Below are 27618 nucleotides of genomic sequence, written 5' to 3'. Positions count from 1 at the left end.
TGCACAATCGAGAGCATCCTGTCGGGCTGTATCACCGCCTGGTACGGCAACTGCTCCGGCCACAACCGTAAGGCTCTCCAGAGGGTAGTGAGGTCTGCACAACGCATCACCGGGGGCAAACTACCTGCCCTCCAGGACACCTACACCACCCGATGTCACAGGAAGGCCATAAAGATCATCAAGGACAACAACCACCCGAGCCACTGCCTGTTCACCCCGCTATCATCCAGAAGGCGAGGTGAGTACAGGTGCATCAAAGCTGGGACCGAGAGACTGAAAAACAGCTTCTATCTCAAGGCCATCAGACTGTTAAGCAAGCTGGTCCTGGGGCTCTGTTCACAAACATAACCCACAGAGCCCCAGGACAGCAACACAATTAGACCCAACCAAATCATGAGAAAACAAAAAGATAATTACTTGACACATTGGAAGGAATTAACAAAATAACAGAGCAAACTAGAATGCTATTTGGCCCTAAACAGAGAGTACACAATGGCAGAATACCTGATCACTGTGACTGACACAAACTTAAGGAAAGCTTTGACTATGTACAGACTCAGTGAGCAGAGCCTTGCTATTGAGAAAGGCCGCCGTAGGCAGACCTGGCTCTCAAGAGAAGACAGGCTATGTGCACACTGCTCACAAAATGAAGTGGAAACTGAGCTGCACTTCCTAACCTCCTGCCAAGTGAAGAACAAACACCATTGTAAATACAACCCATATTTATGTTTATTTATTTTCCCTTTTGTACTTTAACCATTTGACAATCGTTACAACACTGTATTTAAACATAATATGACATGTCTTTATTCTTCTCTTTATTCATGTCTTTATTCTTTTGGAACGTCTGAGTGTAATGTTCACTGTAAATCTTTATTGTTTATTTAACTTTTGTATATTATCTACTTCACTTGGTCTGGCAATGTTAACATGTGTTTCCCATGCCAATAAAGCCCCTTGAATTTAATTGAGAGAGAGAGAGAGAGAGAGAGTGAGAGAGAAAGAGAGAGGAGAGAGAGAGTGAGAGAGAGTGAGAGAGAGAGAGAGAGAGAGAGAGAGAGATAGAGAGAGCGAGAGAGAGGAGAGAGAGAGAGAGAGAGTGAGAGAGAGAGAGAGAGAGAGAGGGGACAGAGAGAGCGAGAGAGAGAGGAGAGAGGAGAGAGAGAGAGAGAGACGGAGAGAGAGAGACGGAGAGAGAGAGAGAGAGAGAGAGAGAGAGAGAGAGGCAGTGACATTAATAGCCATGGCTATTAGATCCTATCAGTAGAAGACCAATCACAAACCATCATTGTGTTTATCACTCCAACTACTCTCTAGCTCTGTCTCCCCTTTCCCTTCCCCACCCATGTATATTTCTCTCTCTCTCTCTCTCTCTCTCTCTCTCTCTCTCTCTTTCTCTATCTCTCTTTCTCTATCTCTCTATCTCTCTCTGCTTTGCCCCTCTCTCCCTTCTCTCTTTCTCTCTCTCTGTTCTCTCACTTTCCCCTCCCTCCTGAGAGATGGATGCAATATGCAGCAGAAACTGAAGTGTAACAATAATAACAACTGCAGCCAAATGAAGTAAACAGCCAGCACAGACATATCATCCAATAGAGGACAAACGTCATGGAGACAGAAACAGAACCCTACTCCAGATGTGATCCTCACTGTAACTAATCATTCCACCTCCAGCACATACAGCCTGGCTTCATCTGGAAGTAGCTAAGTCTTCCCACACTGAATAACACCATATGGTATGTCCCTTTTGGGCTCATAGCCAAAATACCTAGGATGATTCTCTATGGAGTATAGTTTTTCTATTTTTTACAAGAAACTAAAAACTATTAATGTACCCTCCTCTACTGTTCTCTCTTCTCCAAGCCTCTCCTCTATCCTCCCCCATCTTTATCTCTTTCCTACTCTGTCCTTTTGTTATCATAACGGTGATCGATACCTCCTCAGAAAAGTGAACTGTTTGTTAGTCCCTTTCAGCCACTCCTGTGTACTCCTGAATAATAGAATAAGAACAGCCTATCAGGTTCTGGCTCACTTTTTGGCTCTTCAAAAGGTGCCATTCATTATTGATCCTTGCCTGCCAAACAATTTACTTTCACCTACTTCATAATTCAAAGCAGAGTTCCTTTCTTTATTCCTTCTCAAGTCAATTTCATTTTTCTAATCTAGATCAACCCTCAAAGTCTGAAGTGTGCTAGCTTCCATCAGGCAATGAATTCAATTAAAGGAGAAGTTGTATTTCTTACACAAAGAAAACCCCACAAACAAAGGCTTCAAAAACACCCAAATACATTGTTTTATAAAGGGCAAAGTTCTCAGTACAGTGATGAAGAACACATGAAATTCCATTTTGTTGCGACTCGAGTGATACGTCCTTCCATTCTGCAGGTAACTGAGAATATAAAGGAAACACTTGAATAAGCAGGAGATACAAAGCTTATTGAAAGCATGGGGTGCTTCTACACAGGAAGATCCAGACACAGAATCTATGCCAAGGGGCATTGAAGCTGTTCTGGCAGCTCATGGATGCCCAACGCCCTATTAAGACATTTTATGTTGGGGTTTCCTTTATTTTGGCAGTGACCTGTTGCAGCAGGCTACATGGACGGGAACAGCTGGATAGGGGTAAGTGATTTGCTGTTTGTCTGAACCATTCTACTGTATAGCATGCCATTTACATAAAACATAGAGATTGGGTTACAGAAAATAAAACTTCCTTAAGGCTTGACTGCAAGAATATGTTTTGCTCTTAGAAGAAATGACTGTAGAGAAGACCTTGGAATATGAAAACAAACCACAGGCTGTTTAGTATTCTCTCTTGGAAATGACTGTACTGTATGCTCTTGGTAAGGAGAAATTAAGCTTTACACTGATTTACTTTTGATTGTCATATTATTAAGCAGTTCCCCCTGTTGGCCAGCTAGACATGAATAACACACATGCCCACATCCGCGCCCCCCCCCCCCCTCTCTCTCTCTCTCGCTCCTAGCTCCTCCCCTATATTGTCTGCCACCCCTGTACCTGTGTGGTTATTTTTATGGTGTGGCTGTACCACTGTGCAAAGTTTAGAGACAGTAACTGTGTGTTGATGAGTGCTCGATGTGAGGGGAATGAAAACGACCCTCTGCACTTTACCAAGGACAGAGAAGTATTGGGGGATGGAGGAGTGAGGAGAAGGGAGTTATGAAATAATGATGAAAGGGATGACAGAACAGAAAAGGAGAAAGATGGAATGATGAATAGAGATGTTGCGGAATGAAGAATGAAAGAGGGAGAATGTGAGGAAAATGAACGAGGACAGATGGTGAAATGTAATAAACTGAAAGGTTTAAGGTTTGCCGATAAGTATAGACAGACAGAAAAATGAAGGTAGAGAATCAACTGAAACAGAGGATGTGAGGGATACAAGGGATGAAGGCATGAATTGAATGAATTGCAGTCTGTGGGAGAAATGGAGTGAGGGAGAGAGAGAGAGGGGGGGGGGGGCGAGGGGGACAGCGGAGGCGAAGGCAGAGAGGAGCTCTGTTTGGGAAGAGAAGATACACATGAATTATACACAGTCTTATCTCACTGTGGAAGGCTTTGTGGAGTAAGGACTTTATACAGGCACACTCACATCCCTTAACATAAATTAAATTGGAGGAAAAATTGTAAGCAGCAACAATGTTTTGGCTCGTAATAAACTGCAGTGTCTCCCATTGGTGCATCAATAGTATATAAGATTATATTACAGTTTAGAAACCCTGCATATGACTGGCCAGGGTGTGTGTGTGTATGTGTGTGTGTGTGTGTGTGTGTGCGTCTGTGTGCGAACGTGTGTGTGTGTGTTCGTGTGTATGTGTGTGTGCGCATGTGTGCGTCTGTGTGCGAGCATGTGTGTGTGCGCGTGTGTGTGTCTGTGTGCGAGCGTGTATGTGTGTGTGTGCGTGTGTATGTGTGTGTGTGAGCGTGTGTGTGTTTGTGTGTATGTGTGCGTGCGAGCGTGTGTGTGTGTGCGTGTGTTCATATGTGTGTGTGTGTGTGTGCGCGTGTGCACGTGTGTGCGTCTGTGTGCGAACGTGTGTGTGTGTTCGTGTGTATGTGTGTGTGCGCGTGTGTGCGTCTGTGTGCGAGCATGTGTGTGTGTGTGTGTTCGTGTGTATGTGTGTGTGTGTGCGCGTGCGCGTGTGTGTGTGTCTGTGTGCGAGCGTGTATGTGTATTCGCGTGTGTGTGAGTGTGTGTGTGTGTGTGCGTGTGTATGTGTGTGTGTGAGCGTGTGTGTGTTTGTGTGTATGTGTGTGTGCGAGCGAGCTTGTGTGTGTGTATGTGTGTGTGTGTGTGTGTGTGTGTGTGTGTGTGTGTGTGTGTGTCATCATTGTTATCCCTCAATTCTTTTTATTTTGGTAACATGACCCTCGTCATCCCTCTACTCCTTCTCCATTCTGCTCTGAACCCGCTGTGACATGGCCTGCCAGCCGTAATGACACGGTGACTATTGACAGTCATCAGGCCATGAGGTCATCAACCAGTAGCCATGAAGGGTATTGGTTACTTTTGTAATGAGGCGTTCTGTGGACATATGGGGCAGGTGTGAGAAGAATAACATATGCTAGGGGTGACCTTCAATGATTTACCAACCACCCTTGTTAGGTGTGTGTTGGTGTGTTATCTGCAGCATCTTTTGTATATTAACTGATGCTTTGTGTTTGTGAAGATGCGCCAGCCATTGTAGCTACAGAGCAACATACGGCACGAACACAGCAAGGCTCTTATCGTAGGCATCAGAACTGTCTAGGAGCTAGGCAACTGCACAGCTGTACTCTCAGATGTTAATGACATGCCAATACGTATGAAAATAACATATCTGTGCACATGGTCCATTTTGATGACACGAAAACCAAGTAAACACATTCAGACTATCTAATACAAAATAATGATTTTCAATCAAATCCTTGAACCTGGACTTGTTGAGAATAGGACCAAACTGTCTGTCTGTTCTCTGTCTCTGTATCATTAATGGTTTCCATAGAATTCAATAGGACAGTAGAATTGGCTTGATGCCACTACATAGTTGCGTTGATGTGAAAGCGATAGACAGAGCAGTCAGAGTGCTTTATGTGGCTGAGACAAACAAACAATGTCACACACACACAGGGTTCCTGCGTGGGAAGCCCAATTTGAGGACTCGGGACACAGCAGTCAGCCCACTGGGCAGCTGGTAGATCTGATCTGATGGGATGAATCCAGTCTAGCTAACAGAGGTTGACAATGTACTCACTAGCTTTATGACATCTAACAGCATAAATGCACTAACTTAAACCATCCTTCTACAAGGGCTATATCCATCCAGTAGAAAGATAAAAGCTTCCAAAGTGATGATATTTAACCATAGAGATAGGTAGAGAAGCTATATAGTCTTTAACCACTGGTGCTACAACGTTCCTCTCAAATGGGGGCAGCAGATAGCCTAGCGGTTAAGAGTGTTGGGCCAGTAAGTGAAATGTTGCTAGTTTGAATCCCTGAGCCACTACACTTTGAATCCCCAAGCAAGGCACTTAACCCTAATTTCTACTGTAAATCGCTCTGGATAAGAGAGTCTGCTAAAATGTGAATCCTCAACTTAAGGATTTGACTTAATCCTGCCCTGCGGTCTGCAGCCTATCACACGTTTAATTGAGTCAATCTATCACCTCATAGTCAAGAAGCGTTAGGAGCTGATTGTCTATCTGAAGTGCCTTCAGCTACATTATTTACAGCATTATGTAAGTCTGAGGATGGCAGGTGAAAAGTGTTGGAAGGGTGCTGGTATCCTTCCTCTATGTTGCAACTCCTAGTTAGATCCTGGTCAGTCTGGTGGCCTGTTGGAGTGTGTTATGAGTATTATTGCCTCTGACTCGTCGTTGGAGTGTGTTATGAGTATTATTGCCCCTGACTCGTCGTAGGAGTGTGTTATGAGTATTATTGCCTCTGACTCGTCGTTGGAGTGTGTATTGAGCATGTTGGGACTGACCTGTTGGTTTAAGTTTTGTTAGTAGTGGTAGGTATGTTACAATACTGTGTTTATAGTAACTGACCTGTTGGTTTAAGTTTTGTTAGTAGTGGTAGGTATGTTACAATACTGTGTTTATAGTAACTGACCTGTTGGTTTAAGTTTTGTTAGTAGTGGTAGGTATGTTACAATACTGTGTTTATAGTAACTGACCTGTTGGTGAAGATTTTGCTGTAGTTGAACACTTGAAGCTCCAGTATCTCGTTTTCATCCACTCTACTGGCGATCGGCCATCGGAACATCTGAGGGGAGAGAAGAACTAATTAAGGATTCGCAAACACTATGAGACTGTTTAACAGGCTGCACAACCACAGCCTATATTGATGCAACCACAACATCTACAGTTTCCAAGGAAATCATTTGACTGACCGGTTTAAAGGTATTTCAGGTCAATCATTAAACACAACAGGCAATTCACAAAAGCCCATCATCCCTCTCTTACTGGGCCATACAACATCTAAATACTTGTTTGACTAAGTAAGAGAAAAACATTCAATCCAACAGTGAAGCAACACCACCAGCAACATGTACAATTGAAAATGCCAGAAAACCTGAATATGATTTCTTCAAGATAAACCCAACTTGTGCTGCCGAGTCATTTCTAATAGCAGAATAGAAGTTGCAACCCCATCATGATTATAGTTGTTCCCCTGTACTGCCAGCTACTTTGAATAGCTCTGGAATGGCCTTGTTTGTAAGTGTGGTAGTTGGGACTTACTTAGGACGCACATCATATTGACAGAATCATGCATTGCTTCATGTTTTCCTGAGAACTGTTAGGTCCCAGTTATCACACCTCTAATTGGCTGTCTTCGACTGTCAAAGGTACAACAGCAAGACAGAGCTGAGATAAGTAGCTATTTTTATCAGTCTTCTCAGTCTTGTCTGTTGTAACGTTGAACTAAGTAAGTGTCTGCCAGTGCTGGTGTGTGAGAGGAGAGGCTGTTTAAAGCTCAAACACCCCTTGCTGATCCTCTCTCCTCCTGCTTTCTCCGACAGCACATCGGTCTGTTTTTACTCAGAGCAGTGATCCATCAGGCCTGTCCCATTACTAAAACCTAGGGTTCCACCTGCTACTGTATGGTGTGTGTGTGGTGCTATTAACCCACACTCGGTGCTGCCAATTGCCCTAGAGTCAGAGGTGTCAGTCTCACTAACAGACAGAGTGGACAAGCATGGACACACTTATCAAGAGCCTCACACTTATCAAGAGCCTCACACTTATCAAGAGCCTCACACTTATCAAGCAAACCAACAGACAGAAACACTGAACGGATTGAACAGTGGTTCCTTGGGCATCTTGTAAATATCCTGCTTCTGGCCATCAACCACCCTCTGTGGTACCCTCATGAAAAAGTACTACTGAATTACTACACAAAACCTATTTGTGCAGTAGTGACTATGTAGTAGTGGATGTGTAGTATATACACTACTTAAGATACACAAGCAGAGCTTTGTAGTGTTCAGTAGGAAAACTGTAGTGTTTCCAGTAGTAATCAGGTAGAGATTCTTACTACTATATGATGGTAGTAAATAAATAGTCAAAAAACTACAGCTTTACTGCACAGGTTTTTCAATAGCAATCAGGTAGAGTTTTAACTATTTCTACCACAACAGACTACACCGGCTTTTCACAACCGCAAAAGAAGACAAAACAGGAAGTAGTTGGTTGTTGTTAGCTAGCTACTGTCTTTGACAATCCTGAATGTAATAATCTTGGGGCAGCAGGTAGCGTACTGGTTAGAGCGTTGGGCCAGTAACCGAAATGTTACTGGATTGAATCCCCGAGCTGACAATGTATAAATCTGTCCTTCTGCCCATTCCCCGGTAGGCAGTCATTGTAAATAAGAAGTAGTTCTTAACTGACTTGCCTAGTTAAATACAGGATCAATCTTCCATCCTTCCTCATCCTGTCTTTCATAGCACTTATGCTGGCACCATCTATGTGTTTACCTTTCCTTTATGTTTTACTTTCAAGATGTTGTTTAGCTGTTCATCACCCACCAAAAAAAGATTGCTAGCCAAAATGGTCTTAGCCATTAGCCGTTGACATAGAAATTAATTGAGTTTAGCCTAGCTGTTTGCTAGCCCCATTGAAATATAGCTACATATGTAGCCTCTGTTTTTGTCATGCTATCTAATAAGTATGTGTGCTTGTATGCAAATATACAGTATGTTCAAATTGGTATACTTACCCATTCTACTTACCTCTTTTGGCCAGTTGCCAAAGAGACCCACGACATAAGAAGTCTGGAGGCCATTGTCGGTAAGATTAACATGGTTAACCAAATGTTTTTCTGTGTTGTGTTATGTGACCTCTGTTAGCAGATGATTGATTATGGATTATAATTGGTGCTTGTTTTTATTTTCTAAAAGGTTACATGGTGGAGAAATGTGGCAGCAACCTCATAATGTCAAAGCAATAACAGATTTTTAGAAATGTTTGCAAATCTATTAAAAAAATAACTGAAATATCACATTTACATAAGTATCCAGACCCTCTACTCAGAACTTTGTTGAAGCACCTTTGGCAGCGATTATAGCCTCGAGTCTTCTTGGGTATGACTCTACAAGCTTGCCACACCTGTTTCTTTCATTCTTCTCTGCAGATCCTCTCAAGCTGTCAGGTTGGATGGGGAGTGTCGCTGCACAGCTATTTTCAGGTCTCACCAGAGATGTTCGATTGGGTTCAAGTACGGGCTTTGGCTGGGCCACTCAAGGACATTCAGAGACTTGTCCCGAAGCCACTCCTGCGTTGTCTTGGCTGTGTGCTTAGGGTCGTTGTCCTGTTGGAAGGTGAACCTTCGCCCCAGTCTGAGGTCCTGAGTGCTCTGGAGTGGGTTTTCATCAAGGATCTCTCTGTTCTTTGCTCCGTATATCTTTACCTCGATCTTGACTAGTCTCCCAGTCTCTGTTGCTGAAAAACATTCCCACATCATGATGCTCCCACCACCACGTTTCACATTAGGAATGGTGCCAGGTTTCCTCCAGACGTGACGCTTGGCATTCAGGCCAAAGGGTTCAATCTTGGATTCATCAGACCAGAGAATCTTGTTTGAGAATCTCTCATGGTCTGAGAGTCTTTAGGTGCCTTTTGGCAAACTCCAAGCGGGCAGTCATGTGCCTTTTACTGAGGAGTGGCTTCCGTCTGGCAACTCTACCATAAAGGCCTGATTGGTGGACTGCTGCGGAGATGGTTGTCCTTCTGGAAGGCTGTCCTATCTCCACAGAGGAACTCCAGAGCTCTGTCAGAGTGACCATCGGGTTCGTGGTCACCTCCCTGACCAAGGCCATTCTCTCCCGATTGCTCAGTTTGGCCGGGTGGTCAGCTCTAGGAAGAGTCTTGGAGGTTCCAAACTTATTCCATTTAAGGATGATGGAGGCCACCATGTTCTAGGGGACCTTCATTGCTGCAGAAATGTTTTGGTATCCTTCCCCAGATCTGTGCTTCGACACAATCCTGTCTCTGAGCTCTACGGACAATTTATTTGACCTCTTATCTTGGTTTTTGCTCTGACATGCACTGTCAACTGTGGGACCTTATATAGACAGCTGTGTGCCTTTCCAAATCATGTCCAATCAATTGAATTTACCACAGGTGGACTCCAATCAAGTTGTAGATACATCTCAAGGATGATCAATGGAAACAGGATGCACCTGAGCTCAATTTCGAGTCTCATAGCAAAGGGTCTGAAAACTTGCGTAAATAAGGTATCTCTGTTTTTTATTTGTAATACATGTGCAAAAATTGTCATTATGGGGTATGGTGTGTAGATTGCTGAGGAATTGTTTTTATTTAATCCATTTTAGAATAAGGCTGTAACGTAACAAAATCGAGGGGTCTGAATGCTTTCCGAAGTATTTCATTTCTAAAAAATTAATCGCAATAAAGTCTGTATAAGCTTATTATTTATTGTTTGATGATATAATACAGTTAGAATCTTGAGGAAATACCATGTAAATGTCAATAGGGATTGAGTAGACACACAGCAGTAATGTGTAAGCATTACGTGGTAATTCAATAGTGAACATGTAGGAATTGTGTAGGTATGTTCTAGGGTTTTAAGTAGTAGATACCCAAAAGTAGTTGCACATTAGTCATTAAGGGAGAATTCTCTAGTGATTTGAGTAGGAGAGATATAGTGTTAATCCGTAGTGAAACATCCCAATTTATAGTATCTCTCATTACTACTTCAATTACTACATAAATCACAACTTGTTTACTGAACATTTCAATAGCAACCAAGTCGTAAAACCAGTAGGTTTTGTAGATCTTGTGTAGTAGTGTTGAGTAGTAATTCAGAAGTACTTTTTCACGAGGGTAGTCACTGTCCAAGTACACCAGAGATAATGTAGCTACATCAGTTAGTTCTAAATCTGTTCCCCTCTGCTAGAAAAGCCTGGGGTGAGAAGAGAAGCCACAGCATGGTCTTAATGTGACACAGCTAAGTAGTCACACACCCACTGTGATGATGAAACTTAGATAGCTTACAGTAGAACACTGAAGCATCACGCCACAGTATGGAGTTAATGTAACGCATGGAATGATCTGGAACATTACAGAGGACACGCATTTGACACACAAATGTGTCCAAGTTTGGTTTTAGCTGTGGTGGCATGAATTCAAATTGAGTTTACCTCTGAGGAAACACACAGTGAAGAATCCTCTACCAATAAGAATCTACTGAACACACAAAAAAAGCATACGGGGGGGTGGGGCGGGGGGGGGGTGAACAGTCAGACAGACACTACTTGTACACATACTGTAGGAAATACACATTCAGAGACAGTCACGCCTATAAAACCCACATGTGTGGTTAACTATTGATGTTGACAATAATTGCACCAGGTTCGATTTAAGATCTCAACCTCATCATTTATAATTCAGCGTCGCCATTACGATCCCCATTACCACGTCCCAGGACAGCCATTTTAACAGTCACATGACCCCAATGAATCAACACTAACTTCCTGATTGAAACTAAATGGAAGACTGTTTATAAACATATAGCTAAGGAATCACCATCATCTAATGGAGAAGGTAGTTTGGAAGATGGCTTGATGTAGATATATTGGGGCAGGTTAGTATCACTCACCCATGGCCCAGAATACCGCAGGAGAGAATGTTTCATCATACTTCATGTTCGTGCGCATCATGACCTTTAATGAGTTACAGTATGACTCATGCATGATGATATTTAGGTAATGGAGTCCAATAACCAAATATAGCACAGGTATAAAGACGGTGAGTCTGACTGAAACACACTATGAGTTGGGGCAAATGCTGGGAGGCATAAATGAATGGTGGTCAACAGTGGGAAGGAAGTCCAATGGCCTATGTTGAGTTAACCACCTGACTGCTTAACCATAGAGCTAAGCACCATAGAGTCATAGAGCCATAGACCCATAGTGAAGGTAAAGAAAACCAGATTGTTCTTTAGGGTGAAGGAACGAGCCAATCTGAGCCATCTTTGCTGTTGTCATGGAAATGTGTTCTCTTTTCACACTCAGTGTACGTGTATCTACACAAATGTGAATTGGCAGAGACTAGATTCATGTTTGCAAATTAAATACAATAAGTTAAGTACAAAAAACAATATTGGATGAGTGTTGCTTGGTTCTTGGTTTGCTTCTCAAACCTTCCTAGATGGTTCCAGAACCCAATGTGCTAACTGTCCCTCCCCTTTCCCAAAGCAGATGAACTCATAACCAGAAGGTTTCTGGTTCAAATCCCGTGTGGTGCTCACTGTTGTATACAGTACCAATGGAATTAACCTGACTGGCACCAGACACCTACAGTACACCCACAGTACAGTATATAGATACAGTGCCTTGCGAAAGTATTCGGCCCCCTTGAACTTTGCTACCTTTTGCCACATTTCAGGCTTCAAACATAAATATATAAAACTGTATTTTTTTGTGAAGAATCAACAACAAGTGGGACACAATCATGAAGTGGAACGACATTTATTGGATATTTCAAACTTTTTTAACAAATCAAAAACTGAAAAATTGGGCGTGCAAAATTATTCAGCCCCTTTACTTTCAGTGCAGCAAACTCTCTCCAGAAGTTCAGTGAGGATCTCTGAATGATCCAATGTTGACCTAAATGACTAATGATGATAAATACAATCCACCTGTGTGTAATCAAGTCTCCGTATAAATGCACCTGCACTGTGATAGTCTCAGAGGTCCGTTAAAAGCGCAGAGAGCATCATGAAGAACAAGGAACACACCAGGCAGGTCCGAGATACTGTTGTGAAGAAGTTTAAAGCCGGATTTGGATACAAAAAGATTTCCCAAGCTTTAAACATCCCAAGGAGCACTGTGCAAGCGATAATATTGAAATGGAAGGAGTATCAGACCACTGCAAATCTACCAAGACCTGGCCGTCCCTCTAAACTTTCAGCTCATACAAGGAGAAGACTGATCAGAGATGCAGCCAAGAGGCCCATGATCACTCTGGATGAACTGCAGAGATCTACAGCTGAGGTGGGAGACTCTGTCCATAGGACAACAATCAGTCGTATATTGCAGAAATCTGGCCTTTATGGAAGAGTGGCAAGAAGAAAGCCATTTCTTAAAGATATCCATAAAATTGTCGTTTAAAGTTTGCCACAAGCCACCTGGGAGACACACCAAACATGTGGAAGAAGGTGCTCTGGTCAGATGAAACCAAAATTGAACATTTTGGCAACAATGCAAAACGTTATGTTTGGCGTAAAAGCAACACAGCTGAACACACCATCCCCACTGTCAAACATGGTGGTGGCAGCATCATGGTTTGGGCCTGCTTTTCTTCAGCAGGGACAGGGAAGATGGTTAAAATTGATGGGAAGATGGATGGAGCCAAATACAGGACCATTCTGGAAGAAAACCTGATGGAGTCTGCAAAAGACCTGAGACTGGGACGGAGATTTGTCTTCCAACAAGACAATGATCCAAAACATAAAGCAAAATCTACAATGGAATGGTTCAAAAATAAACATATCCAGGTGTTAGAATGGCCAAGTCAAAGTCCAGACCTGAATCCAATCGAGAATCTTTGGAAAGAACTGAAAACTGCTGTTCACAAATGCTCTCCATCCAACCTCACTGGGCTCGAGCTGTTTTGCAAGGAGGAATGGGAAAAAATGTCAGTCTCTCGATGTGCAAAACTGATAGAGACATACCCCAAGCGACTTACAGCTGTAATCGCAGCAAAAGGTGGCGCTACAAAGTATTAACTTAAGGGGGCTGAATAATTTTGCACGCCCAATTTTTCAGTTTTTGATTTGTTAAAAAAGTTTGAAATATCCAATAAATGTCGTTCCACTTCATGATTGTGTCCCACTTGTTGTTGATTCTTCACAAAAAAATACAGTTTTATATCTTTATGTTTGAAGCCTGAAATGTGGCAAAAGGTCGCAAAGTTCAAGGGGGCCGAATACTTTCGCAAGGCACTGTAGCTATAGAAATGCATCACATTTTGGACAGAGGCCTCCGCAAATGACTATTCAACAGTCTTATGGTCTCAAAACATCCTCAAGCTTACTTCTCTCTCACCTTCTCTCCCTCCCTTCTCTCTCTCTCTTCTCTCCCTCCCACACTTCTCTCCCTCCCTCCCTTCTCTCTCTCTCTTCTCTCCCTCCCACCCTTCTCTCCCTCCCTCCCTTCTCTCTCTCTCCTCCCTTCTCTCCCTCCCTCCCTTCTCTCCCTCCCTTCTCTCTCTCCCTTCTCTCTCTCCCTTCTCTCCCTCCCTTTTCTCTCTCCCCTCTCTCCCTCCCTTCTCTCCCTCCCTTCTCTCTCTCCCTTCTCTCTCTCCCTTCTCTCCCTTCCTTCTCTCTCCCTTCTCTCTCTCCCTTCTCTCCCTTCCTTCTCTCTCTCCCTTCTCTCCCTTCCTTCTCTCTCTCCCTTCTCTACCTCCCTTCTCTCCCTCCCCTCTCTCCCTTCTCTCCATCCCTTCTCTCTCTCCCTTCTCTCTCTCTCTCTCTCCCTTCTCTCTCTCCCTTCTTTCTCCCCCTTCTCTCTCTCCCTTCTCTCTCTCCCTTCTGTCTTCCCTTCTCTCCCTCCCTTCTCTCTCTCCCTTCTCTCTCTCTCTCCCTTCTCTCTCTCCCTTCTTTCTCCCCCTTCTCTCTCCCCCTTCTCTCTCCCCCTTCTCTCTCTCCCTTCTCTCTCTCCCTTCTGTCTTCCCTTTTCTCTCTCTCTGTTCTTACATAGTCTTTTACAGAGAGGCAGCCTTCCTTAAATGGAGGTATGATGTGCTCGTTAAAAATGACAGATATGCTCTGACCGCATTAAGAAGGGCCAAGAGCTCAATTAAAGACAAGATATTGACTCCCATGGTCCTTCACTGTAAAAGCACGGCGACTAGCTTGGTGAGCAGGGTCATCCCGCAGTCCTCCTAGCCATATCCCATGATTCCTCCTGACTGTTGCCATGGACACAGAGGATGAACACATCTAGGATGAGATAAAATACAGTGCATTCAAAAAGTCAGACTCCTTGACTTTTTTGTTTTTGTTACGTTGCAGCCTTATTCTAAAATGGATTCAATTGTTTTTTTCCCTCATCAATCTACACACAATATCCCTTAATGACAAAGCAAACATTTTTTTTTTGACATTTTTGCTAATTTATTACAAATAAAACACAGAGATATCACATTTATATAAGTATTCATACCCTTTACCCAGTACTTGTTGAAGCAACGATGGCAGCGATTACAGCCTTGAGTCTTCTTGGGTTTGACACTACAAGCTTAGTACACCTGTATTTGGGGAGTTTCTTCCATTCTTCTCTGCAGATCCTCTCAGGTTGGATGGGAAGCGTGGCTGCACAGCTATTTTCAGGTCTCACCAGAGATGTTCGGTCGGGTTCAAGTCCGGGCTCTGGCTGGGCCACTCAAGGACATTCAGAGACTTCACCCGAAGCCACTTCTGCGTTATCTTGACTGTGTGCTTAGGGTCGTTGTCCAGTTGGAAGGTGAACCTTCACCCCAGTCTGAGGTCCTGAGTGCTCTGGAGCAGGTTTTCATCAAGGATCTTTCTGTTCTTTGCTCCGTTCTTCCTGCCCCCCATCCTGACTAGTGTCCCAGTCCCTGCCGCTAAAAAAAACATCCCCAAAAACATCCCCACAGCATGCTGCTGCCATCACCATGTTTCTCATAGTCTGAGAGTCTTTAGATGCCTTTTGGCAAACTCCAAGCAAGCTGTCATGAGCCTTTTTTTCTCCGTTTCGAGTCTCATAGCGACGGGTCTGAATACTTATGTAAATATGGTATTTCTGTTTTTTGCTTTTTTATAAATGTGCACAAATTTCTAAAAACCTGTTTTCACTTTTTCATTATGGGGTACTGTGTGTAGACTGTTATTTAATAAATTTTTCCCACAAAATGTGGAAAAAGTCAAGGGGTCTGAATACTTTCCGAATGCACTGTATGTAGCTACAGCATGGTTTCACTCACAGAGGAGAGCATCTCTGAAGTTTCCCTGGCTACCCAGACTCCTTGCTTAGCTTTTCTCTGCAATGAGTCTGACCCTTCACCGAATGCAAACACAATCGGGGCTATCTGATTGGTCCAGAATCCAATGGGTTGGACCAGAGCCAGAACAAACGTGGGTAAAGTGGCGGTTTGAAAATTCGTCATTGGCTTTGATACACTGATTGGTTAGAGACGATCCAATCGCAGAAGACATTGTTTTTGAACAACCTCCTTTGTGCCCCTCGTCACCACAAACGACTTCATCGATGTCAGTCTCAGACTAAAGTATGCAGCGAACGACAGAGCAGCAGAATCATTTTGTGCTAATAATAATGTCCTTTTGTACTTTCAATATAAAATCCCACGTAAAATAAATGATTTCATCATTCTATAATGTGTTGAATCAAAACAGATCATGATCTATCCATCCTCCCTTTGATGACACCTCACTCCAGTTGGAGGAAAGCTATATGTCATTTTCATGGGAAGTGATGTAATATTTAGTAGTCTATTTCCTGGACAGGGTAGGGGAAGGGTGAGGTGGTCTACTCGGGGTTTACCATCTTGTATATAGCAGTATTCCACTAAGAAAGTAGGCCTACAGCCCGAGCTCAACTCTGAGACAGTTAAATTACTGAAGATCGTTTCGACCTCACATCAACACAGAGATTATGACATAGTCTTACATAATTCACTAGTTCCTTCAATAATTTGTTTTACCTATGAAGGGAGAGGCCAGGCCTGGCTCCACAGAATAATGTGCTGTACAGAGACTGTGGTTTATGCTATGCTCACTGATAGTGAACAGACTTAAAAAATACATATTCTCTTTACTTATTTCAGACAGTACAGCCTTTGTGTGTGTGTGTGTGTGTGTGTGTGTGTGTGTATATGTGTGTGTGTGTGTGTGTGTGTGTGTGTGTGTGTGTGTGTGTGTGTGTGTGTGTGTGTGTGTGTGTGTGCGCGCGTGTCTGCGTGTGTCTGCGTGTGTCTGCGTGCGTGTGTCCGTGTGCATGTGTGCATGTCCATGTGTGCGTGTGCGTGTCTGTGTGTGTCTGTGTGTGTGCGTGTCTGTGTGTGTGCGTGTCTGTGTGTGTCTGCGTGTCTGTGTGTGTGTGCGTGTCTGTGTGTGTATGTGTGCCTGTGTGTGTGCGTGTCTGTGTGTGTGTGTGCGTGTCTGTGTGTGTGTGTGTGTGTGTGTGCGGTCTGTGTGTGTATGCGTGTCTGTGTGTGTGCGTGTCTGTGTGTGTGTGCGGTCTGTGTGTGTATGAGTGTCTGTGTCTGTGTGTGTCTGCGTGTCTGTGTGCGTGTCTGTGTGTGTATGTGTGTCTGTGTGTGTGTGTGCGTGTCTGTGTGTGTGTGTGCGTGTCTGTGTGTGTGTGTGCGTGTCTGTGTGTGTGTGCGTGTCTGTGTGTGTATGAGTGTCTGTGTCTGTGTGTGTCTGCGTGTCTGTGTGCGGTCTGTGTGTGTATGAGTGTCTGTGTCTGTGTGTGTCTGCGTGTCTGTGTGTGTGTCTGTGTGTGTATGTGTGTCTGTGTGTGTGTGCGTGTCTGTGTGTGTGTGCGGTCTGTGTGTGTATGTGTGTCTGTGTGTGTGTGCGTGTCTGTGTGTGTGTGCGGTCTGTGTGTGTATGTGTGTCTGTGTGTGTGTGCGTGTCTGTGTGTGTGCGGTCTGTGTGTGTATGTGTGTCTGTGTGTGTGTGCATGTCTGTGTGTGTGTGCGGTCTGTGTGTATGAGTGTTGAGTGACATACTTCAACTCATTAGAGGGTAATGATTTTTTTCTGCACCAAATGAACCCTGATTAAAATAACATGACCATACAAAGAAAAAATATTGTTGACATGAAACCTCTTCAGTATTAATGAGATTAACACAACATACGATCAATGATGATCATTGTGGTCTTTACGGCAAAGCAATGTCCGTTAATGACACTTCTATGAACACATTTCTATTTATCTGATTAACAATGTGCATAATTCAGCTATTCTTCCCACGCCAGTACAATTAAGCCCATCCACCATCACACAAGGTTTTACACCTTGAATCAAGTTTAAAACAAGTGCAGTATAATACCGTTACTGTATTGAAACAGTCCCTTTTTCTCTGGCTGCTGCAAGGGCACTTTATACAGCTAATCTAAAGTGTTTTGATTGTGAATTCAGGAATAGACTACCGTCTTGATTAAACTCCAACTGTTTTCATTGTGTAAGGCACTGAGGCCATCTGGTGTGGAGTTAACTGCAGAGGGGAAATGGGTCAAGTTGTCCAAGCAGGTTTCACAGAATCGCCCATGGTCTATAAACCAGATACTGCAGCACTGCGCAATCAAACTGCAAAAGTGTATTATCTTTACACCAAAAGACCTTTGACTGATGTCCAATTTGACATGTCAGCATGACCTGAGACTGCTCCACTGTACTATCCCAAAAGCTTCTGGAGAGTCCGAATTGCGAGCAAAGAAAAGCTGTTTTGAGAGTATTATTTTAAAAGCTTGAGACTTGAGACACAGAAACTCAAGGCTGATAAATCATAGTCAAGACTGAACTGTCTAGCCCTGAAACTAGCCTGTCCATCCACTCCAATACCCTTTCAATCACAGCCCAGGACCACTTTACCATGTTCTAATCCACCTATGGGGACCATCTTTTTCAATATCGCCAGATATCGATCTATCAACCTCACCACCATACCCTATCAAAGTCTGTCAATTTAACCTGCCAATCTGTACACAGACATCTATTCAGAATCCATACACAGAGCACAGGGACATTCCACTTACAGTACACCCATGGCTATACCAATTATAGGGCTCTCGCCATTGAAGACCAATACAAGAAATCTACCTGAGATCTATAGCTGAGACACTTAGACTGTATTACATTACCTCAACTGGGAGCAGTAGAATACAATATCCTGACATGTACCAAGGTCCTGAAAGTTCTCTGTTTCATTGAAACAGTTTTAGACATGATGAGACAATTATCTTGTAGCTATTTATGGTCATGATCTGTTCTTCTCGCTCTGGTGGAAAGATAACGTTTTGTGAAAGGGGGGGGCTGTTGTTGCAGTCTTAATGGCGGTGCCTTGTCAGTGCTGCGTAGTGTTCTCTGTGTGAGATGAGCATTATTATGCAGATGCATGCAGCAGAAACGAGGAGAAACGAGGACGAAACATTCCCCTCGGAAATGAGTGTGTGTGTGTGTGTTAAAACTTTAAGAACAAGACAGCAATGAATAAACCACAGAAGTGAGAAATGCAATGTGGGATTTCATGGTTACAAATACCCATGAAACCGTTGCCTTCAGTAACACAGTGTGGAAAGAAATAACTGTCTAGGGTAAGGGAATATCTAGGAATAAATACTTTCTACCTTTATTCAGTATGCTGGGAGATTGGATACTACTTCTGTAGGGCAACACTTCAACCCTAAAGAACAGTGTGCAACCAGACAGGATTTTAAAAAAGTGAAAACACTTTAGTCTTTATGTTGTCTACAGATGCCTGTAATCCACATCTCACATTCTCAAAGCCCAACGACAAACCAGAGTACTCCCTGGAGCTCCACATGATCAGTTAGCTGTTTCGGTTAGTCTGACAGGGATATGGTTCTCTCCATGAACAGGATGTCATGGCGCTGGGTTAACGAGAACACTCGCTATATTTAACCCCATCATAACAAACAGTCGCATGAGGGCCCTCGTTTCCTGCAACTCAACCATAATCAGGGAAGTGATGCGGGCAATATGGGAATTGATGCGGGCACTTTCAGGAAGTGACTTCACAGTGGCCAGCTACAAGCTTTCAGTGAGTGGTAACCTACATAATGGCGGACAGGCACAATACATTATGAAATAGCTCTATGTCTTTCAGTATGCAAGCGCCTGAAAAAGTTATGACATTAATGACATGTTGCTTTGGGTGCCTCATGAAAACATCTATCTGCATACCCTATGTATGATCCCAATCAAGAAGGCTACACAGCTTGAATAGGTTACGCTGCAGAATATTTAGAAAACAATACTTTTTTTAACTTCCCAACACTCAGAATGCTGTTAACTTGTGGCCCAAATACACATCAGTATTCTAGCAGGAGGAGATGGCTTCATGGAGGTAGTGTAGTTCTCAGGCTAATACACTAAAGAACAGGGAGAGGCTCCAATGTACTGCAGCTACAAGCTAACCCTCCCATGTTGAATCATGAATAAAGATTCAGCATCCAGTCTATCAAAGCCATGTTCCAGGCCATGCATAAAGAAACAAACCTATCTTTATGCTAATGAGGCAGTGTTCTACTAGAGAGGCTGGCCTGGGATATTCAGTGAGTTTTATTATGAAGATGAGGAGGGTTATTAGGATGTAGAAAATTCAACTGCTATCACATTCAAAGCTTTTTGGGTTAACTTTTGATATAAATCATGCACACTCACACTGTTGAAGCTGTCCTCTAGACACTACACTGCCCGGGGTCAGACTGGACAATCCATTGATGATGAGTTGATATAATAACCTCTTCATCGTTTCGTGGTTTGGATGCACAAAGCCCGGGCAGGGAACATTGGATAACCCTCTGTCCGATCACATCAGTTGTCCTACTGTAACTGTACCAACTCACCAATGTAAATGAGGCAATAATAATACCATAGGAGAATGAGTGGTGTGTGTGTGTGTGTGTGTGTGTGTGTGTGTGTGTGTGTGTGTGTGTGTGTGTCTGTGTGCGTGTGTGTGTGTGTGTGTGTGTGTGTGTGTGTGTGTGTGTGTGTGTGTGTGTGTGTGTGTGTGTGTGTGTGTGTCTGTGTGTGTGTGTAGTCTTTGTGCAGGCATGGGTACATTAAGTCTCATCTTGCTGTTGTTCCTGATTAGACCCAAAACAATAGCGCTGGTTATCAGCAAAGGAAAAAGCACTCAGTGTCTGAGCCGAGCCATCAAAGGAAAGTGTTTCTGCTCCTAAACAACAAGCAGAAAAACTCAAGGTCTCCTCTGTATGAGAGAGAAACTCTTAAAGTATGCCCCATGGCATAACCTATATTTTGTCTCTCTCTCTCTCTCTCTCTACAATGGTGTTTGTTCTTCACTGGATGACCTTCTCTTGTGACAACAGGTCACAAATCTTGCTGCTGTGATGGCACACTGTGGAATTTCACCCAGTAGATATGGGAGTTTATCAAAATTGGATTTGTTTTTTCGAATTCTTTGTGGATCTGTGTAATCTGAGGGAAATATGTGTCTCTAATATGGTCATACATTTGACAGGAGGTTAGGAAGTGCAGCTCAGTTTCACATAGCCTGTCTTCTCTTGAGAGCCAGGTCTGCCTACGGCGGCCTTTCTCAATAGCAAGGCTATGCTCACTGAGTTTGGACATAGTCAAAGCCTTCCTTAAGTTTGTGTCAGTCACAGTGGTCAGGTATTCTGCCATTGTTTACTCTCTGTTCAGGGCCAAATAGCATTCTAGTTTGCTCTGTTATTTTGTTCATTCTTTCCAATGTGTCAAGTAATTCTCATGATTTGGTTGGGTCTAATTGTGTTGCTGTCCAGGAGCTCTGTGGGGTCTGTTAGTGTTTGTGAACAGAGCCCAAACCAGCTTGCTTAGGGGACTCATCTCCAGGTTCATCTCTCTGTATGTGATGGCTTTGTTATGGAAGGTTTGGGAATCGTTTCCTTTTAGGTGGTTGTAAAATTTAACGGCTCTTTTCTGGATTTTTATCATTAGCGGGTATCGACTTATTCGACTTCTGCTCTGCATGCAGTATTTGGTGTTCTACATTGTACACAGAGGATATTTTTGCAGAATTCTGCATGTAGAGTCTCAATTTGGTGATTGTCCCATTTTGTGAATTCATGGTTGGTGAGCGGCCCCCAGACCTCACAACCATAAAGGGAAATGGGTTCTATAACTGATTCAAGTATTTTTAGCCAGATCCTAATTGGTATGTCCAATTTGATGTTTCTTTTGATGGCATAGAATGCCCTTCTTGCCTTGTCTCCCAGATCGTTCACAGCTTTGTAGAAGTTACCTGTGGCGCTGATGTTTAGGCCAAGGTATTTATAGTTTTTTGTGTGCTCTAGGACAACAGTGTCTAGATGGAATTTGTATTTGTGGTCCTGGCGACTGGACCTTTTTTGGAACACCATTATTTTGGTCTTACTGAGATTTACTGTCAGGGCCCAGGTCTGGCAGAATCTGTGCAGAAGATCTAGTTGCTGCTGTAGGCCCTCCTTGGTTGGTGACAGAAGCACCAGATCATCAGCAAACAGTAGACATTTGACTTCAGATTCTAGTAGGGTGAGGCCAGGTGCTGCAGACTGTTCTAGTGCTCTTGCCAATTCGTTGATATATATATATTGAAGAGGGTGGGGCTTAAGCTGCATCCCTGTCTCAACCCACAGCCATGTGGGAAGAAATGTGTGTGCTTTTTGACTATTTTACCGCACACTTGTTGTTTGTGTACATGGATTTTATAATGTTGTGTGTTTTCCCCCCAACATCACTTTCCATCAATTTGTATAGCAGACCCTCATGCCAAATTGAGTCTAAGGCTTTTTAGAAATCAACAAAGCATGAGAAGACTACCTTTGTTTTGATTTGTTTGTTTGTCAATTAGGGTGTGCAGGGTGAACACGTGGTCTGTCGTACGATAATTTGGTAAAAAGCCAATTTGACATTTGCTCAGTACATTGTTTTCACTGAGGAAATGTACAAGTCTGCTGTTAATGATGATGCAGAGGATTTTCCCATGGTTGCTGTTGATGCATATCTCTCTCTCTCTCTGTATCTCCCTCCATATTTAATTTTCTCTCTCTATTTTCTTCTTCTCTGTCTTTGCTCTCTCTTTCAGTATTCCACTGTCTACTCCTCATCCCTCCCTCCCAGAGTGAGTCTTCAGGTTTAAAAACATTACAGAACTGATTTCCCAACCTGACAAGAGGAATTGCACTGGGAAAACTTTCCAGAACAGCTACAAAGCCAAACGGAGCCAGTCAATCATCAGCCTCCACCAAAGCTCCTGGACCCTGAGGCATTTACAGGTCTCTCTAGACATCCTCGTTGCCTCACGCATGTTCTTGAGTCTGGTTTTCAAGACTATTACAGGTCTACAATTTATCAGAATCATATTCAGAGTAGAGCAGAGTTCTTATTCCTGCTAATGTCATTTGTTTATTTTTAGATGGCCAATGTAAAGGTAAATCACAAAGTAATCATATTCATGGTGTCTCTCAGGTACAAACAAACTAACTCTCACTCTTCCTCTCTCTCTCTCTCTCTCTCTCTCTGCCTAGTTAAGTCTCTACACCCCAGTAGCCTGCAGTATGTCTGATCTGGTCACACTGTACAGCATGGCTGCCATCCACTAGCTCTCACTGCCATCTCAACCCCACAAATACCACCACCGAAGACTAGTTGCAAGTGGCCCATTAGAGTGGACTAGATAGGAAATGGCCCATTTACAATGGACATCAAATGAGATTCCTTCTTGTCTTAAGAACAGAGGTACTTTAAAGAAATAACACAAAAAACTTGATAAGATTAAAATAGTGCAGGATTTCCTGTTAGCAGAGCCTGGTCAAATCCCTGATGTGATAACCAACACTGGAGCCTGTTAATAAGGAGTATGGATGAACACACTAGCTCCATACCCTCAACGCGATCAAAACAGAGGAGATGATTGTGGACTACAGGAAAAGGAGGACCATTGACTCTGTACCGGTACCCCCTGTAAATAGCCCCGCTATTGTTATTTACTGCTGCTCTTTAATTATTTGTTATTCTTATCTCTTACTTTTTTAGGGATTTTCTTCAAACTGAATTGTTGTTTAAAGGCTTGGAAGAAAACATTTCACTGTATGGTCTACACCTGTTGTATTTGGCGCATGTGACAAATAACGTTTGATTTGACTTAACCATGTCCATATCAAGCAAAGTAATATCCAACACAAATCATGCTATTTGTATCATGGTGGGGAAACTCTCACCTCAGGACACAGGGATGTAAAGCCTATAGACACAGGGATGTAAAGCCTATAGACACAGGGATGTAAAGCCTATAGACACAGGGATGTAAAGCCTATAGACACAGGGATGTAAAGCCTATAGACACAGGGATGTAAAGCCTATAGACACAGGGATGTAAAGCCTATAGGGGGCGGCAAGATCGAATCCCCGAGCTGAAAAGGTAAAAAATCTGTCGTTCTGCCCCTGAACAAGGCAGTTAACCCACTGTTCCTAGGCTGTCATTGAAAATAAGAATTTATTCCTAACTGACTTGCCTTGTGCTCTTTGTAGCCTACTGCATCCATCTCCCCCATATGTACTAACTCTGCTAAATGAAATTGTCTAAACTAAATTAAAATATAAACACAAAAGAAAAAGGGCTTGATGGTTATTTGGAATCGAATAGAAGAGTTACAAACCTCATCAAATCTGGCCTCATCCTCACAGTTCTCCAGAACACATGTGTAGAACGACAGACCTGAGGGGTGAAAGGACAGAGGTCAGGGGTTAGACAGGCTCAAAGGATTTACAATTTTCAAATGATAAAAATACAAAAAGTTATTCAATGAAGTGCAGGGTCACAAAGGGTCAATGAGCCTTGAAGAACACGTTGGCCTTGAAGAACACGTTGGCCTTGAAGAACACGTTGGCCTTGAAGAACACGTTGGCCTTGAAGAACACGTTGGCCTTGAAGAACACGTTGGCCTTGAAGAACACGTTGGCCTTGAAGAACACGTTGGCTTTACTTGGCTCATTGCACTCTAGCGACTCCTCAGTTGAACGGTGAAACCTCAAACACATTGGTGCAGCTGGCTTCCGGGTTAAGCGGGCGGGTGTTAAGAAGCAGGGTTTGGCAGGTAACATTTCAGAGGACACATGACTCGACCTTCACCTCTACCGAGCCCATTGGGGAGTTGCAGCGATGAGACAAGATCGAAAAAGGAGGTAAAAAAATATATCTGCCCTGTGTGGGATTAGAACTCCACCACTATGCTTGAAAATTTGGAGTATGGCACTCAGTAATGTGTTGTATTGGATTTGCACCAAACATACAAAAAGTGAACTGCTTTGCTGCATTTTTTTGCAGTTTTACTTTAGTGCCTTGTTGCAAACAGGATGCATGATTTGTAATATTTTTATTATGTACAGGTTTCCCTTCTTTTCACTCCGTCATTTAGGTTAGTATGTGGAGTAACTACGATGTTGATCCATCCTCAGTTTTCTCCTGCCATTAAACTCTGTGACTGTTTTAAAGTCAGCATTGGCCTCATGGTGAAATCCCTGTGCGGTTTCCTTCCTCTTTGGCAAATTAGTTAGCAAGGACGCCTGTATCTTTGTAATGACTGGGTGTATCGGTATGGATTGACCATCCAAAGGGTAATTAATAACTTCATCATGCTCAAAGGGATATTCAATTTCTGCTTCTTTTTTTTACCCATCTACCAATAGGTGCACTTCTTTGCGAGGCGTTGGAAAAACTCCCTGGTCTTTGTGGTTGAATTGAAATTCACTGCTCGACTGAGGGACCTTACAGATAATTGTATGTGTGGGGTACAGAGATGAAGTAGTCATTCAAACATCATGTTAAACACTATTGCAGTTATTATGTGACTTGTTAAGCACATTTTTACTCCTGAACTTATTTAGGGTTGACATTAAAAATAGGGTTTAATACTTATTGACTCAAGACATTTTTGCTTTTCTTTTTTTAAATTAATTTGTAAACATTTTGAAAAACAAAATTCCACTTTGATTTTAATGACCAAAAAAATCTAAATTGAATGCATTTTTAATTCAGTCTGTAATACAACAACATTTCAAGAGGTGTGAATACATTCTGAAGGCACTGTAGCTACCTATATAAACGTATAATCTACATTGCCTACATGCTTTTTTCTTCGTAAAAGTACATTGATGTGTATGAAACTATGTGTATGATAGATGTGTATGAAACTATGTGTATGATAGATGTGTATGATAGATGTGTATGAAACTATGTGTATGATAGATGTGTATGAACCTTCTCAAGATGCCTCTACATCACGATTTTAATGGTAGTTGAACCGCTAGGGGAAAATTAACTAGATTTACTACTGTCAGCGTTCAATCTAACAATACAACAGAACAGATTGAACAGAATTACATTTATTCTATTGGCTGGCCAAAAATAATTATCTGAAAGCCTTGCCCCTACTAAGCCATTCCTCCAGTCTTCTGAGCTGACCCGCTGAGTCATATCTCATTAACCCAGCATCAATAACCCAGCACCCAGCATCAATAACCCAGCAGTTTTTAAAGAAAACAACCAAACTAAGTGACTCAATGCCTGCAACCCAGCAGTTAGGTCAACTATAAAACCCAGCATATATTTATAGTGTAACCAACGCAGATCGTTTGTGGACTGATTTGGGGTTGAGCTTTAAACCTGTTGAGGTTGCTCATTTTAGGAGAGCTTTGACTGGCCTGATATGTCAGCTGTGCGAGGAATTATTGACGCTTTGTCAAAGTTTTAGGCGCTCTTCCTTAAAAGCCATCAGTGAATTGGCCATTGCTTTTACTTTATTTGTTATTATTGTCAGTCAAGTGTTCGTCAACATCAGTATTCATGGTTCAGCTCACCTTCTGTACCTGTAAATGAATACCACAATGTTGCATGTGAATTCCGTCTGACTCCTGATGCTTTGCATCGCATGACATAACCATATACTAGTTGCCATGACATAACCATATACTAGTTGCCATGACATAGCCATATACTAGTTGCCATGAAATAACCATATACTAGTTGCCATGACATAACCATATACTAGTTGCCATGACATAACCATATACTAGTTGCCATGACATAACCATATACTAGTTGCCATGACATAACCATATACTAGTTGCCATGACATAGCCATTACTAGTTGCCATGACAAAACCATATACTAGTTGTCATGACAAAACCATATACTAGTTCCCATGACAAAACCATATACTAGTTGCCATGACATAACCATATACTAGCTGCCATGATATAACTATATACTAGTTGCCATGACAAAACCATATACTAGTTTCCATGACATAACCATATACTAGTTGCCATGACAAAACCATATACTAGTTGCCATGACATAACCATATACTAGTTTCCATAACATAACCATATACTAGTTGCCAGAGACCCACTCAACCTATGGCACAACTCTCCTTCCCCGGCAATAGATAACAGTAAAACTCCAGCCATCTATTTACATGTGTCAGACTAAGTGGAAAGGGCAAGACAGAGTAATGGTGCTGTAATAACCGAATGACAAGCATAAGCCCACACCAGGCTTGATACGAGGAGCCAGAGGAGAGGAGAGAAAGACAGCCAGACAAATAAACAACTAAATGATGACTCATAATGACACCAAATGTAACAGAAAGAAGACAGAGAGAGAGTGACAGAGAAAGAGGGAGGGAGAGATTGAAAGAGAGAGCGAGAGAGAGATTGAAAGAGAGAGAGAAACAGACCAATCAACCTGCACATGTACTCTACTGTATGCTTATTGTTATTGTTGAATGTATGGTTATTTTGACCCTTGGTTATTGTTGTTACTGTTGTCCCGTTGACAATTTTGATTCTCATTTTTATTTTTATATTGTAAATATCCAAAATAAGCTTTGGCAATATGTACATTGTTACGTCATGCCAATAAAGCAAATTGAATTGAATTGAATTGAGAGAGAGAGATTGAAAGAGAGAGAGAGAGAGAGTGACAGAGAAGGAGGGAGAGATTGAAAGAGCGAGAGAGAGCTAAAGAGAGAGAGAGGAAGAGATTGAAAGAGCAAGAGGGAGAGAGAGAGAGAGATTGAAAGAGAGAGAGGGAGAGAGAGAGAGAGATTGAAAGAGAGAGAGAGATTGAAAGAGAGGGAGAGAGTAGGAGAGAGAGAGAGAGAGAGCAAGAGAGAGAGATAGAGAGAGAGAGAGCGAGAAAGAGCAAGAGAGCGAGAGAGTGAGAGAGAGCGAGAAAGCGAGAGAGTGAGAGAGAGCGAGAAAGCGAGAGAGAGCGAGAGAGAGCGAGAGAGAGCGAGAGAGAGTGAGAGATAGCAAGAGAGAGTGAGAGATAGACTACTTACTCTGTGGTGACATGATGCTTTTCAACAAAAGGA

At 42.7% G+C, this 27618-nt stretch overlaps 1 protein-coding gene across 14 annotated transcripts in view; it reads right to left on the bottom strand.

Annotated features, from left to right (window-relative positions):
• Window positions 1-27618, bottom strand: part of LOC110522432 (otoferlin) — a 122292-nt gene that overhangs the window by 86770 nt on the left and 7904 nt on the right. For all 14 annotated transcript variants that reach the window (XM_036976029.1, XM_036976028.1, XM_036976036.1 and 11 more), the window contains exons 2-3: window positions 23898-23956; window positions 6177-6265 (exon numbers count right to left, since the gene is read on the bottom strand). In XM_036976029.1, the coding sequence (XP_036831924.1) occupies window positions 6177-6265; window positions 23898-23956 (148 nt within the window). The remainder of the gene's footprint in view (window positions 1-6176; window positions 6266-23897; window positions 23957-27618) is intronic.

Source organism: Oncorhynchus mykiss, chromosome 4 (assembly GCF_013265735.2).
Source record: "Oncorhynchus mykiss isolate Arlee chromosome 4, USDA_OmykA_1.1, whole genome shotgun sequence".
Taxonomy (NCBI): Eukaryota; Metazoa; Chordata; class Actinopteri; order Salmoniformes; family Salmonidae; genus Oncorhynchus; species Oncorhynchus mykiss.
This window is presented reverse-complemented; position numbering and strand designations above follow the sequence as displayed.